The sequence below is a fragment of the Condylura cristata genome, unplaced genomic scaffold (assembly GCF_000260355.1).
Source record: "Condylura cristata isolate star-nosed mole 26May11 unplaced genomic scaffold, ConCri1.0 scaffold00004, whole genome shotgun sequence".
In the NCBI taxonomy this organism is placed as follows: domain Eukaryota; kingdom Metazoa; phylum Chordata; class Mammalia; order Eulipotyphla; family Talpidae; genus Condylura; species Condylura cristata.
Genome location: NW_004567105.1, coordinates 2,193,327 through 2,208,755, shown reverse-complemented (window position 1 = coordinate 2,208,755; position 15,429 = coordinate 2,193,327). Strand labels below are relative to the sequence as shown.

At 56.7% G+C, this 15,429-nt stretch overlaps 2 protein-coding genes across 2 annotated transcripts in view; both read left to right on the top strand.

Moving 5' to 3' along the window:
• LOC101628058 overlaps positions 1–2,374 on the top strand; it is a 24,543-nt gene extending 22,169 nt beyond the window's left edge. Inside the window, exon 11 of the mRNA XM_012735110.1 lies at positions 1,157–2,374. Coding sequence (XP_012590564.1) covers positions 1,157–1,222 — 66 coding nt within the window. The 3' untranslated portion in view covers positions 1,223–2,374. The remainder of the gene's footprint in view (positions 1–1,156) is intronic.
• A 1,436-nt stretch (positions 2,375–3,810) lies between these two features.
• Positions 3,811–14,436, top strand: WBP2NL (WBP2 N-terminal like). The gene is made up of 8 exons (XM_004676423.1): positions 3,811–3,872; positions 5,043–5,151; positions 5,419–5,560; positions 5,743–5,835; positions 9,540–9,623; positions 11,547–11,668; positions 11,727–11,857; positions 14,190–14,436. Exons 1-8 carry the CDS (start codon positions 3,811–3,813, stop codon positions 14,434–14,436), a joined length of 990 nt encoding a protein of 329 aa, XP_004676480.1.
• The last annotated feature ends 993 nt before the right edge of the window (positions 14,437–15,429 follow it).

Below are 15,429 nucleotides of genomic sequence, written 5' to 3'. Positions count from 1 at the left end.
CACTGTCTCCACACTGTCCCCCCACAGCTGTCTATATTCACCTGGCTCCGCACCCCCCCATTACTGTCCATACTCAGTGGCTCTGGATTCACCCTCTGCTGTCCACACGGGCTCTGCACTGCCCCCTCCCCCAGCCTCCTGGCTTCTCACTTCCTGTGTGACTTGAGCTTCCTTTCCGTGGTCAGGACATACAGTCTGCTCCCTCAGCCTTCAGAATAAAGCCCCAGTTGAAGGCACGGGACAGTCCAGACTGAGGCCCGCAGCGCGGACTGAGCCGCCAGCCCCGTGGCCGGGCGTGTGGGCAGCCGTGTGCCGGCCATCTTTCCGGCATTAAGTTATAGAAGTACTGAGTCGAAAAAAGTATCTGGAACGACACACGCTATTTGTCTTTCGCCTTGCTTTGGCTTCACAAACTTTAAAACCACACCTCCTCTCCCCACCTGGTCCCGCCCCCGCCCCCTCCGCCCAAGCTGACCGCACCCCGGCATCTCCGTGCCCACTCTGTGTAGTTACGTGCACTTAGCCTTTCCTTGCTGTCCTCTCGCCCTGCACTTCTCAGCACTCTGTGTCCCCTGCTGGCTGTTTCTCAGTGATCCCTAAGGTGGGAAACAATTTAGCCTCAGGCAAGGGAAATGGCACCACCTCTCCCGTCCCCTTCTCTCCAGGCCAGCCCTGGCCCCGCCTCCACAAATCCCAGCATTTCTAGTAATCACTCAGGTGCTAGGAAACACAGACTTCAGGCCAGGTTCGGTGACCAGCAGAAAGTGGGTGGCCACATGGCCAGGACCCCAGAACCTGCGGTCTCAGTCTTTCCCGGAGACCCCGTACCAGTCCAGCCCGCATCTTCCTTATCCGCAAAGGGATTTGGGGGCGCACCTGCCAGGGCAGACGGCAGCAGGGTCAGAACCCCGGGTGTCACATTTCAACAGAGGAGGGTCCGCGCCTGGCTCCTCTGGCCAGCAGTGCGTGGGGACAGGGCAGTGCAGGCCCAGGCCTAGCGGGGAAGCTCTGGGGCGGGGGCGGGCATTGGAGGGGCTGGGTGGGAGAACATGGCAGGCGCCCCTAAACCCTCATCCGAGCCCCCTGGAGAAGCTATTTTCTACGTCTGCTGCCAGCTGCCAGCGTCCACACCCTCAACCGTTCTCAACCCCTGCAGGGAGAAGGCCTCCTGGGCACTGTCCTTCCACCTGTGCCGGCCACCCCCTGCCCCGCTGCTGAATGAAGGCCATTTCAAGCGGCTTCTCCCTCCACCCTCTCGGCTGCTATCGCCGCAGGGCCAGGCTCTCTGCGGTCCTTGTCCCGCCCAGCCCCCCGCAGGTGGGAGGGCCCAGCTGCCCCTCTGGGCCAGCTGCCCCCCCATCTGTCCAACCCACCCCCACCCCATGGAACGGAGCTCTTGCCAGCACTGCCCTCCAGCGTCTGTCTGCCGGCCCCGGCCCATCTGTAGGGTGGAAGAACTCGTCACGAGCTTCTTCCCAGCCCATCCCAGCTACTCGTCGCCACCCGCGAGGGCGGCCTTGCTCCCGATCATCCATCTGCATGAGCTACTCTTGGCTTCCTTAGAGGGGCAAGAAAGCTGCTTTTCTGCCTGTCAGATGTGTTGAGCAGCTGTGTGCACCCCAACGTGGGACAACCGTGGCTCCTTCACTGCTTATCAGGGTGGGCCGTTACAGGTGGGAGGGAGTGAGGGCTAGGGGCGCTTCTTCAAAAATCACATGTGGCCGGCCCTGAGAGAGGTTTCACATCCTCCCATATAACACAGCCCTTGAGGAAGAGTAGTTTTCCCATAGAGGTTTCTGGAGTTGACTTCCTAATCACTCAAAAAAAAGAACTAAACACACACGAAACTCCAGAAACGCATGAGATGTGACTCGAGAAAGAAAAAAGCACCCTTCTGTCTACTTAGCAATAAGAGGGATCTCTTCCCACCCACCCTGAGGACTCCTGTTCCCACCTCTACCCCGTCAATGTGAGTAGTGAGTTAGCCTGGCCACACTCGGCCACTGGAGGCTAGTGGGAAATACCCAGTGGAGGTGAAGCCCCCAACAGATGCATGAATGTTTGCGAATGTCGCTGCCACTCACTGCCCCCACACTGTGTCTTAGGGAATCCCCCTCAACCTCTGTTCCCCATCTCCACCTGGACACAACTTGCTGAGGCTGGTGACTGTGGGCCACTCATCGAACACCAAGTCCTAGTGGAGTAAGGCCCAAGCCTAGGGGATGCAAGGACGACCCATTTCCTAAATGTGACCAGTCCCAGCCAACCTTCTGGAGACGTTCTGGTTAAGTTTCCCACTGAAAACAAGCCAACAGACAAACTGGTTGTGTAAATGTTGCTAGACTTTGTGTTGTACAACTAAACATTGCTGTTTGAACAACGGGTCTGTGTCTTATTCCACCCTTGCTCAAATCAGCCACTCATCGCCTCGACGTGTGGGGGCAAGACAAGGACCCCTTGGGAAGGAGGAACCACAGGAATGAACTGGAAGACACTTGGTGAGGTCAGCTCATCTTCAGTTGGTGCGGGGCTGGACACCGTTGTCATCCCTGGGTTTTATACCCAAGAGTGATGGCACTTCACACCCATGTTGACTGGTGCTGGCTTTGCCCGAGGCTTTTGTTGAAAACCTTTCATCCGATTTCTAGCTTTCCCCTCCTTTTCCGAGAAGGTAGGAAAGCTCAGCCTATAGGCCATCTTGTCTAGAGAGCTGTCTTGTTTTATAGTGAACACTAAATTTTTAAGATTTATTTATCTATGCAGACAGAACTGGGGTACAGGTCAGAGGTGTAGGGGTGGTGAGAGGGTTCACCAGAGACAGTGGGGAGCAGAACAGGCTGATGGACGAAGTACACTGCTGAGGGGAGCAGCGGTTGAGACAGGAGAGGTCTGCTGTGGCACGTGGGTCACCTCCCTGGCTGAGGATCGAGCTCGTGCTGACGTGGCTGCCGCACACCTTTGGAGGTGGCAGGGCAGGCATAAGCGTTGACAGACTCAACTTAGAGCTGGCACCAGAGACTTGTGCAGGGATGAAATGTCCCCTGATGGCCTGGCCCAGCTCTTGCCCCCTTTCCTGATGTGGCCTCACCAGAAACTCAATCTCAGCCCAGGAGGTCTCCTTTGGAAGAAAGTTCTGGGCCCCTGAGCCCACCCTGATGGCCCACTGGTTAAAGTGCAGCACTACAATGAAGCCAGCCGCAGCCACTGCAACACTAGTCCATCCCTGGCCAGGGGGTGACCCACATGGTGCAGCAGATCTCTTCTGTCTCCCCGTTGCTCCCCTCAGCAGTGGATTTCAGTGAATACGCCTGTGTTGCTCCCCACTCTGTCTCTGGTGACTCCTCTCATCACCACCACACCAGCCTGCACCTCTGGCCTGTACCCCAGTTCTTTATGCACAAATAAAAATAAATCTTTGAAAGAAAAGAAAGTTCTGGTCCCCTTAGGAGAGGGGAGGAATAGAGGCCATCCTCAAGAGGTGGCAGCTTCCAGACCCTGCTGCCCACGTTGACTGCGGACAGGCTGGAATCCCGCCCAGAGCCGGAGCGGAGGGGCAGTCATGCACGTGCCCAGAGAAGGGTGGGTGGAGCCAGCGGCACCCCTCATTCACCCTCCACAGCCGGCGGAGAGACCCCCGGCCCCGCCTCTGCCATTGCCATCGCGGGTGGGTCTGCACCCCGCGTGGCTCGCGAGCGCCGCCTCCCGCCCCCCTGCGCCATAATGTCCTCCAGCCTCTTCAGAGCCCCGCCCACGGCTGGGCGCAGGCCCCGCCCCTTCCCATCTGCGGGGCGGCAGCAGGGCCCGAGCAAGATGGCGGTGAATCAGAGCCACACAGAGAACCGCCGCGGGGTCGTCATCCCTTACGGCGAGAGGTGACTGAGGAGAAGCAGGGCGTCGTCGGGGGAGCGAACTATGAGGGGGGTGGAGCGGGCGGCTCCCAGACACTTAGCGAATCGGGAACCTTCCCGCCTTTTCCGGAGAGTCACGCTGGCTCCGCCCCCACCCCCGCCTAGGGGCGCATGCGCGAGGGTTGTGGCGCATGCGCAGGCGCGATGAGGGTTCGCGTCCGGGCAGCCGGGCGGCGGGAGCGGCTGCTCGAGGGCGGCCGGCCGGGCTGGGGCCTTCTGGCCGGGCTGAGACCGTCCCCGGACCAAGGCCCTGGGCTCTGCGGAGGCAGAAGAGCTGTGTGCGGACCACTCTGGAAAGACTCCGAGCTGCGGGCGGCCGCACCGCTCTTGGCCCCCTGAAGGCCCCGTGGCCCTGACGAGGGAAATGGCCGCCCTGCCTCTGGGAGACGCCGGCGCAGAGCAGGAGCCGCCAGGCCGAGCCTGGGATGCGCCTGTGGGACGGTCGGTTCAGACAGGCCCCGGGCTGCTGCCCCCATCCTTCGCCGGGAATGCTGCCCACCCCCTGGCGTTGGGTGCCTGCTCAGGTTTTCCTGTTTGGCCTCGATTCACCTCATTTCCCCGTGTGTCGGCTCGACGCGGGCGGCCTCGCCTGACCTGGTCTCTTTTCCTTAAAGGTTTTATCTGCACGCAAGGCCTGGGTGTAACGGGGAGGAGGGGTGCGGGTGAGAGGTCATTGGGGAGCAGCAGGCACATGGACCACAGCACACCGGGAGGGGAGCAGGGGAGACAGGAGAGGCCTGCGGGGCCCCGGGCCACTCCCTGGCGAGGAAGCCGGCAGCAGGGACCAGGCAGCTCGCAGTGCTGAGCCAGCCGCGGCCGGGAGGCCCTTGCTTCTAAACGGACTCTTCCGTGAGCCATTTGCGAGTAAGGGTCTGTGGACTCTGGGTATTGAGCTTTATCAGGGACAGGATTTTCGGGTATTTTCTCCAGTCTGACTTGTCCTTTCTTCGGCATGCCCCAGCGGGGAGAGGTTGTGACTTACCTGCCTTTCGTTACTGCGCCGTGGGGCGCCTGTGCTTCAGCCGGGCAGCAGGCTGCGGGCAGCTGCGGTAGTGAGTGCTGGCTGCAGGCTGGGAGCGGGGCTGAGGGCCCCGGATGGAGCTGCTGAGTCGCGCCTGTGCCCTCTCTCCCCAGCGTCTTGAAGCACTGCGAGGACGTGGAGCTCTCCTTCCTGCAGCGGCCGGACGGATCCCAGCTCTTTAAGGGTACAAAGAGGGGGATGTTGTTTCTCACTTCATACCGGGTAACTTCTGCTTCTACTTTGATCTGATTAACTCGGCATTTGTTTTCCTTAAACACAGATACCTAGACATAGACTTTCAAAGTGTTGCAAAACGTTTGCACTGAGACGTTCCTTGCTGCAGTGCGATAGAACAGAAGGGCGGATGGAACAGAAGGGCGCCGTCTCTGGCCAGGCCGGGACGCCGGAGCCGTTGACCTTGGGGTGGCTCTTGGCGGATCGCGTCCACGGACAGCTGCGCCCCTTTTCCAAAGTTCCTCTCCCTCTCAGGTGATCTTCATCAATTCCCACGCAGCCAGCGACCCCATGGTCTCTTTCATGATGCCGTTTGACCTGTTGAGTAACTGCTCCGTCGAACAGCCCGTCTTCTCCCCCAACTACATTCAAGGAACCATCCACGCAGCTCCGGATGGTAAGTGTTCTCCCGCAGAGGTGTTTCTGGTTCCTCAGAAGCCTCTAGAGGCCTCCATTCAGACTTGGGTCACGTTGGCATTGAAATGAAAACTGCCTGCCTCGCGGGCAGCGCTTCGCTCGGCGTCCGAGGCGGCCAGCGCTGCCAGCCTTGCAGTGTGTGTGTGCTGTCTCTCCCCACAGGTGGCTGGGAAGGACAGGCGACTTTCAAACTGTCCTTCAGAAAAGGAGGCGCCATCGAGTTCAGCCAGTTGCTGATGAAAGCTGCCTCTGCTGGTGAGCAGTACTGACACTGTGTAAGGCACGTTGGGGGTGCAGGCGCGGGGCTGGTGCCCCAGGAGAGTCCCTTAGTCGGGCCAGGCAGCTGGCTGTGGCCGGTTTGCTTCCTGCACCTCCCCCGTCGGGTGCCTCCGGAGCCGAGCCGGGAATCAAAGGCACCTCAGTCCCTCCCTGCAGGCCTGCTGTCTTTGTCCACTCAAATGCTGGGCTCGCATGTTACTGGCTTTTCAGGGCGGCAAGGCCCAGCTGTCCTCTGTCTTCTTGCTCTGGCGTGCCCCGTCTTCTCTGCTTTGCCTTCGTGTCTTTGAGGGGAGAGGAGGTCCCACCGGGCCCGCAGCACCCGCCTCACGGGTGTGTTTTGAAGACACTCTGTGGTCCCTTCTGTCCGTGGCGGCCTCACCTCACGCCCCTCTGTCTCGCCACCTTTTGTGTTCCGGTGCGGCCAGCCTTCCTGGGGCCACCTCTTCTCTCGGAGCCTTCTTGCCACCTGCTCTCTCTCCGGGAGGCTCCTTGCCTCCTGCCCTGCACTCCAGTTTAGCTGAGACAGCTCAGTCTGGTGGAGACAGAGACAAGCACATTGTCGTAGCTGTGCACTCTGCTGTGGTAATGGGATGGCCAGAATTCTGGGGGACTCGAAGAATGACGTTTCTGGCCTAGAAAACTGGCTGGACCATGATGCTGGAAGCCGCGGTCCGGGCCACAAGGCTAAGTTGGAAAGGAAGTGGATTCCATTTTAGACGCGCCAGGACTCGCCAGCACGCTGCTTGTCACCGCTCTGGCGTGTCCCGGGCGCTCCGGGGCTGCTGATTTTATCCTCACTAAAACCTTGTGAGGCGGGGCCCTCATTTCCTTCAGTTTATAGCTCGGGAAACGTAAGCCAGCGATGGCTTTGTCATTGCCTGAGCTGCACAGCTAGTCAGTGTGATGGAGATGGTATTTGAACCCGACACCTACCTTTCCCCCCCAAAAGTCACACCTCTAACAAGTTGCAAGAATATCACAGTGACCGCTCACAGTGACCGCCATGGACCCTCATCCCAGGTTGCCGTGGTCAACACTCCCACGTTTGTTTTAGCTTATTCCTCTTTCACTTCTGTTTTTACTGAACTGTTGGGAGCAAGTCGCAAACATCATCTCCGTTACTCCTAAATACGTGAGCGTAATGCCTAAGCCGTCTCGTTACCTAACCTCCGTATCCTTACCAAGTTCAAAAAATCTAATTTTGAAAACGCTATTATTTCATATGTAGCTCAAATTCAAATTGTGGTCCCAAATTCTAGCTGGTGTTTTTGTTTGTTTGTTTTTTGGTAATTCAGGGCCTAATCCCATATTACACTGAATTTAGTTGCTCTGTTTCTTTGGTCTCCCTCAGTCTGAACTCAGCCTTTTTTATTTTTCATGACATTCACATTTACAAGAATACAGGCTTATTTCGTAGTATGTTCCTGAGTTTTGGTTTGTGTGTCCTCTTGCTTGTGTTCAGACCACACATCTTGATATAAACACTGGGTCAGTGATGCCACGTCCTCTTGCCCTGGCACAGGCCCGGTGCGAGGTACGCGGAAGGCTGGGGGGGGGCGGCAGCTGCGCTTCAGAGAGGAACTGTCTGGATACTGACTTGGAAACCGTTTGCCAGAGCTTCTCTGGAACATGTGAGCGACGGGCTTACTCAGGAATGAGAGACAGCAGTCCTCGACCGGCACGGACTGGCCAGGGAGAGTGAGCTTGCAGTGAAGATTGAGTGGGGCTGTTGAAAGGTAGGTAGCTTATTATCCAGAAGTCAAGGGAGGAGAAAGTTTTAAGCATTATTGGGCATTCATCTGTGTCAGCTGTTGCAGAGATGTTCGGCAAAATGAAAACTGAATTGTGTGCATTACCAGTGGAACTTGAATTTGGTGGCAGTTTTGGCAAGAGGAGTCTAGTGAAATGCTGGGGAAGAAAGGTGGCTTAACAGCCCTGGTGCAGGAGGCCGGATGAGTAAGACATTTTTGTGTTACCTTTACTGATGCACTGCAAAGGTAGGAAGGCGAGGATTTCATAAGCAGCACCCAGCACTGGGAAGCCAGCATTGAATAACTGGGTATCTTTGCCGCGCCCGCACGGCAGGGATAAGAGTCTGAGCGGGGAACGTCGGGGTTGAAGAAGCAGCTCACACAGGTGGTTGCAGCAAAATGTCTATTTTTCCCTCCAGACTCCCTTTTCTACCCTTAGTACCAGGGTGTTGGCCTGGGGGCCAGAGGAAGTCTCCCTCACATGCCTCACTGCGATCAGGCAGATATTGACCAGCCGCTCACAGGTTGATCAACTCACACAGGTGGCGCAGACAAAACAGGATGTTTTTCTCCCTGTTATGATCTTGTGCTTAAGCTCTGGGGGGTGGTTAGGGAGGCTCATCCCGGCTGGGACCCAACAGTCTTGGTGCCACAGGGCGTACAGCTGTGGGAAGACTCGGCTCAGGCACTCGGAAGTCATTCTGGGGCGCTCAGGACATTTGAACGCGACTTTGATTTCACTCTTACTTTTTGGGCCCACAGTAGTGAGTGGGGGGGCTGTCTTATTTTTAGGGTTAAGGACACAGGGTCAGGCAACTTTCGGGAGTCCTCTTTACCCTCTTACTGAGTTCTTCTGGGCCCCAGCACTGGAGGCCTTCTGACCCTGGGCCAGGCTGACCTAGGGTGCCCGCCTCTCCTCTGCAGAGTTGACTGGTTCATGTTCTTAACAAATAACCGTTGGGCCAAACACTCGGGGAGATGATTGGGAGTACAACAATAAACAACGGGTGTCCCTGCCTTTGCTAGTCCTAGAGTGGTGAATCATACAAGAAATAAGCAGATACAGAAGTGAATGAAATGATCTCTGCTTCTAGGAAGTATTACAAGAAGCTATACTCAGTAGGATATTGAAAATGCAGGTGGCGGGTAAGGAAGGCAACTTCAGATTTATAATGAATTAGTTAAGATGCTAGTTTTAAAACAAACCCAAGTCACCAGTGGTTTTTTAAGACAGTAGGCGTTACTGCTGTGTAAGCCCAGCCAGCGGGCAAAGGGGGTTCTCTCCTACATGGTCCTGCAGAGCCCAGGTCACGGCGTCTCTGCTGTCATAACACATGGCTTCCATGGCCTCTTCGGATAAACAGCAGACAACCGGAGTCAGGCTCTCACCTGGCTGGTTTTCGTGGCCAGGCTGGAGGCCGGAGTCCGCGGGTTACATGCCATCAGCAAGAGGTCAGCGTGGGGGCTTGGCAGTGGCTCCCGAAGACGTGTCCATGTCCGAGTCCTCAGAGCCTTATTTGTAAAAAGGGTCACTGCAGATATAATTAAGGGTTTTGAGATGGGGTTACTCTGGGGTATCTGATGCCATCGCGAGTATCCTTAGGAGAGGGCCATGATGGGGGACAGGCTGGCAGCACTCCTCGGTGTGGTGCTGCCTTCTACCGGGGGCAGGGGGTGCGTCTTCCAATTTGGCAGATTGCCCTCCTGTTGCTTTTTCCCGAATGCCAATCGTGGGTGCCGCGGAGGCTGTGGAGAAGCACAGGCAGATGGACGATGTCTCTGCTGTCAGAGAGCAGGTTTTTCAAGGCCAGGCCATGCATCGCTTTCTCTTACCGTTGGACACGCGTGCAATGGGGTGGCGAGTCCCTGAACTATTTGGTTGACAGTGCAGTACTTAAGAATGAAGAGATCCCTGTTTTGTCTCCTCAGCTGCCCGCGGAGTCCCACTGAGAAGCCTCACGGTACTCGTTGCACCGGGGAGCATGGTGTGCACCTCGCAGGCGCCTTGTGTAGGTAATGACACCCGGCGGGTTCCTCCAGGAACTGAAAGATCAACTGCTAGCTTGCCCTGGTGCTGCTGCGGGAGAAGCAGCTGAGGTTCGGAGGGCGGGGGCTGGGCAGTGGTGGGCTCTGACCCGCGTCCAGACTGAGCCCCGCCCGTCCGCCCCCACGCTTACCCTGGCGCCTGTGCGAACGCGGAAAGCGGGCGGCTCCGGCTGCCGGGACAGTCTCGCGCCTGCTGCGGCCTGCGCGTGCCCGTGGGCCTGGAGATTTTGTGTGCCGCTAAGCTCAATGGCTGCCCTAGTTTGTAAGCGTGATCAAAGTCTGTCATTCAAAATCTAAAAGTAAGTATTGTTAAGGTTTTATAATTTAGCGAGTTGAAATCCACATAATCGGTTAAAACTACACAGCTCAGTGGTATTTAATGTACAAGTCGCAGCCATCAGCCATCTCGAATTTCTAGCACCCGAGACCACCAGGGAGGCATTTCTCCTTGCCCCTCGCCAGATCTAAGGGGTCCTCCAACCTGCTTTTGTCTCCATGGTTTCGACATCATCAAATCCAGTGTCGTGAAGATGAACCCTGACGTTTTTATCTAAGTTTTATAATTGTAGTTCTTACGTTTACATCATTGATTCATTAGGAATTTCTGCACAGGGAGTGAGGCTAAGGTCCAGCTTAAACTTTGCATGAGATTATACGGTTTTCCCGCCTTCCTTTGCTGCAGAAACGATTCATTTCCACTGGCTGGCTTGGCGTTCTTGCTGAAAATTAATTGGGCATCGATTTTAGGGCCATCGCTGCATGTCACTTCAACTGCTTTGTCACGGACTCTGTCCTTCAGTTGCACTTTTCAAGGCCAGGATTTCCTTCCGGTTTGGCTTTCCCTGTCTTTGTGGATGGTTCTGTTCGTCGTGCATCATTTTCCTGACTCCCCATTTTCCCTAATTCATTGAGCATCTTTAAAGTTTTTGAATCTTTTTCTAGTTTAAACGTGAATATGGATTACAGCACAATGACACCTATCCATTTGAAAAAAGTCATGAGAAGATAATTACTAGTTAGATCACTTTGGAGATGTAGTCAAGGGAATAAAAGAACCCGCCTTGTGCCTCTGTGTTTTTTGAATGGAAAATTAGAAACATGTTTTCTTACAATGCAGGAATTAAGTAGCACCTATCTATATGATAAACTATTATCCAGCTTTTAATGTATGAAGTAAGTTAATATAAAGGAAAAGTTTACAACGTTAAATAAAAAGTCATAAAGTTGTAATCATTATGCAAAAAATATTAACCACCAGAAGGGCTTCCCTGGTGGTGCAGGGATTAAATCTGAGTACCACCAAGCTGTCGCCAGCCTCTGCAGCCTGAGTTCAACCCTCAGCCAGGGAGTGACCCACAGGGCGCAGCAGACCCCTCCTGCCTCCCCGCTGCCCCCCTCTGGAGTGTGTTCCAGTAGACCCACCTGCTCTGCTCCCCATTCTCTCATGAATCCTCTCACACCCACCCCCGCACCTCTGGCCTGCACCCCAGTTTTTGTCTGCATAAATAAATATTAAAAATGTCTTAACAGATACCCTACAAAATAATGTTTGTTTTGTCTGATGATGGGGTTATAAATGATGACTTGTCTTGTCTTTAAAATACGCATATTCCTCAGAGCACATACTCGTTTTCTATAATCAAAACACACCTTATTAAGTAAAATATGTGCACAACTCTAAATGTACATTTGTAACTATAGGGTTGTTTCCTGTTCGGTTGAGCCCTATGATAGAAAATGATAGTTTTCCTTGGTGATGGCTGCGGAGTCCAGTTGTAGTGTCGGTGTGTGTGAGCTCTGTGTTGCTGGTTGCTTCAGCATTAGGTTTTCGTTTTCCTTCTAACTGTTCCTTGTCCCCAGGAGTAATGGAACTTAACTTTCTCTTTTCAGCATACCCAGTTTTTGTCTTCGGCGCCCCACCCGGATATGGACCGCCACATCCGGGATATGGACCCCCACCACCAGGATATGGACCCCCACCACCAGAATTTGTGCCCCCACCACCAGATTTTGTACCCCCACCACCAAGCTATGGATTCCCCCCACCAGGCTATGGACCGCCCCCACCAGGCTATGGACCCGCCCCTGAAGGGAGTGAAGCCCCTGCGGGATATGAAGCCCTGCCTGCCGGAGACGAAGCCCCACCACTGGGAGATGAGCCTGAACCTGCTGAAAGAAGAGCCAGAAATAAAAAATCTGTGGTAGTGCGTCCTGCTGAGAATGAGACTTCTCCTCCCTCTACTTCCTCTCAGGCCAACATTCCGCCTTCTAAGCAGTAAACCTTGAAGACTCACCAAGCGAGAGTGACTTCCTAAAATTGAAGTCAGGCTAAGAAGGACGGCTCAGGAACTGGCTTGAAGACCTCTCCCAGGTATCTCTGCCACCTTTGGCCAGGGCTGTCCTCTGGGGCTAGTGACACTTCCCTGCCTCAGTGTTGGAAGCAGAGTCCACTTGACTAGCCGGGTTAAGGGAGAAGCAGGATTGTGGGCCTCGTTTCTGAGGAATTTGGTTGCCATTCGGTGTATTTTCAACATTCCTTGAATCTGAGTGTGAGGAAACTTCCGCCTTGTTCCTTCTCCCATTCATTCATGCTCCGTTTTCTAGGCATAAGACATCTCTTATAGAAGCAGTGAGTTAAACACTTAGTTTTTTCCACAGCATTATTTACATGGATCTGATGGTTTAAATGTGTAGTAGTGAGCATTTTATAAATTACAGGATAGCCATCCAGTGGAATATTATGGCCGCCAGAAATGATGTCTGGAGGTAGGGGAGGCCCCTTAAGACCAGAAACAAGAAAGGAAAGTGGTGATGACTCTGACTGTCACAGCTTGAAGCATGTGCAGTGCACCATACAGGGGACAGAGTAGTCCGGCAGGTTCTTAAATTCAACAGTTCTGCCCACATCACCTCATTGTAACACCGAGGGGACACTTGCCCTGACCGCCGCCCTGTGGGGCTGGCACTGTCTCCTGTCTGCAAGGTTTCCTCCCCATCCATGGGGCACGTCAGGGCCCCAGCATGCCGTGCCATCCCGGCCTGTGAGCGTGGAAGAACCTGCGTGGGAGGGCGACCTGTCTGGGCCAGGCCACCTTGTGCCCGAGCTGCCAGAGACGAGGCTCTGGCCGCCTTAGCCCTGAGCCAGAATAAGTGGGCTGGCAAAGTGAAGGTCTCAGTGAACACAGGTGATTGTTTAGTATCGAAGGGTGTTAGGTCTTCATTTGAAGTTTGGTGCTATTTCTGTGACCGGAAATAAGCCATGGGCCCTTCCTCTTTCTGTCAGTTAGCTGCGCTAAAACTGGCTTCACCATAGGTTGTTCACTTAAAGTAGCAGTTACCAAGAACCTGCAGTGTCATGTGAGGACCCCTGTGCTCAGCGTCCTGTGCCCCCTGCCCCGGCCAGTGGCCTCTGCGGCCACGTGATCTGGACGAGCAGAATGAGGCGTGGACTCCGAGCGGGGTGTGGCTGGCGACTGTGTCCTCCCCATGGTGTCCTGTTCGCCTCTCAAGGCGACGAGGAACCTCTGAGACGCTTCCCTGAACTCTGCTACTGGGGTAGTTTCTCTGCTGCTGAACTAGACGTTCCCTCTGTGTGTTCTGGTGAGACGCTGCTGTCTGTGCTGGGACGGTCCCTGCGGGGCCGCTTGCTCGCTCGTCGGCCCCATGACGTGAGGCTGCTGAGAGCAGGACGCGGCCTGCGGGCCCAGGACGGGCGAGGACAGTCGTGGCAGGTGGACGTCGGCTGAGGGGTGAAGGCACGAGGCCCTTGTGCTCCTTGACTGCGCGTGCACAGCACGGCACTGGGCGCCGGCCTCCCTCTGGCGGGGTTTGCAGTCAGCTTTGTTTGGTAGCTGGTTGGGCGGGATTAGAAGCTCAGATCTCAGGTTTAAAAGAAAGCGGTGCTCTCTGGCCGGCCGGCCCAGGTGTCCTGACGGCCTGGCTGTTTCGCAGCTTCCTGCGTCTGGCCCTGGTTTGTGTGTCTGTGGGACTCACCTCAAAGAGGACCAGTTGGGTGCCATGCTCGGCTTGCTCAGCGGCTTCACAAGCTGCACTTCGCGCCCCACAGCCGTCCTGCCAGGGGGCGCGGCCGCCATTCCGTTCTGCTGCGCGGCGGGCAACACTCAGAGACCTTGGGAACCCGAGGGCGACAGAACTGTGGAGTTGTGGGGAGGACCCGGTCAGGCGGCCTCCAGAGCAGCGCGCTCACCTCAGTGGGGCACTGCTCCCTGGCGGCCTGGCATCCGCAGGGGCTGCCGGCAGGAGGAGACTGGCGCAGGTGGCGGCTGAGCTTCCGCGGGTCTGCGGCGTCCGGTGAGTTGAGGCCCTTTGCTTGCTGCGCGCCTGGCGCCGTTGGTGAGAGGTTTGGAGACCAAACTGCCTGTCGGACAGTGCAGGGCCAGAGGCTGAGACCAGGCCTTCTGCTGTGTGTGACTGGGTGAAACCAGCTGCCGCAAGGTCGCCGGCTGGGGGGGGGGGGGCTGAGACCAGCTCATGGCCTCACCACAGCCCGCACTTGGTGGCTCTGCTGATTAGGTCCCTGCGCGACGCCCCCAAGTGGGCGGTTCTTGCAGCACGGAAGGTGAAGCGCGTGCAGGGCAGCGCTGTGCCAGCGGCCGGCCCTGTGCTCATCGTCCAGTACGCGCACAGCCCAGCAGGGCGGGCCCAGGGTCGGGGAGCGAGGCAGCGGGGTAGGTGCCAGGAGGCTGGAGGCGGCTTCCCTGGCGTCACGCGCTCAGTGAGCGTCTCGCCCGCCCCGTCTGTGCTCCTGGCGTATCGGTGACGCAACGCGAACATTCCTTCTCTGCTGACACCAGAACAGCCGGAAGTCGATATTCCAAGTTCTGTAACTCGGCAGTCAGGCTGCAGAGAAGGAAAAGCAGAAGTGGGGAGGAGCGGGAGAAGGCCCAGAGCCCAGTCGGGGAGCTGGGAAGCAGCGGGCGGGACAGTGGGCACGGGCCTCTGGAGCAGGTCCGCCCAGCAGGTTCTCGAGGAACCAAGGAGGAAGGCGAGGGGAGCGCGTTTGGGCAGCGGGAGCGGCTGGCGCAGAGGCAACTTCCTTCCCAGCTGCCTCCCCTCACACCTCGTGCTGCACACAGGTGACCTGAGGAGACCCCGTTTCTCAAGACAGGAGGATGCTTGAAAGCCAGGTAAGGCTGGCCACACGGCTCTGGCCCGGGGACGGAGGCTGCTTTCTGGGGCTGTGTGAGGAGAGCCTCCTTGCTGCCCTGTCCTGAGGAGGAGAGAGAAGAGGCTGGTCTCGCCTGGCTCTGCCCCCCATTAAAGCTGCTTGCTGTCACACACCCTGCTGTGTCTGAGGCACCTGTGATGGGCACTGCGTGGCGCCACCCCTTGGGATGACCCGGTAGGACGGCGTGGGCGTGCCTGCGCTCGGCTTTCTGGCTGGCCCGCCCGTGTTCCGCTGGCCTCTCCTGGCCTTGCTGCAGGGGAGAGGGGCATTAGCCCAAGCCTGGGAAGCCCGTTCTGCAGCTCGGTGCAGAGGCCAGATGAACTGCGAGCCTGTGGGCTGACCATGTGTCCACTGTGCTGCCCCGTTGGGCTCTGGGCTCCCGCAGACCACTTGAGCCAAGTGCTCCTGGGCTGCTCTGTGGCCCTGCCCTAGAACACAGACCGCCCAGAGTGACCGTTCTGCGAGGTTTGCAAGTGTCCTTCCTGCTGGGGGCCCCACCACCTCGGAGCTTAGGGAGGCAGGCAGGGTCGCCACCCTGAGCGCTCCCCTGGGGGGTGGTCTGGGCTCCTGCTGCCTGCTCGGACC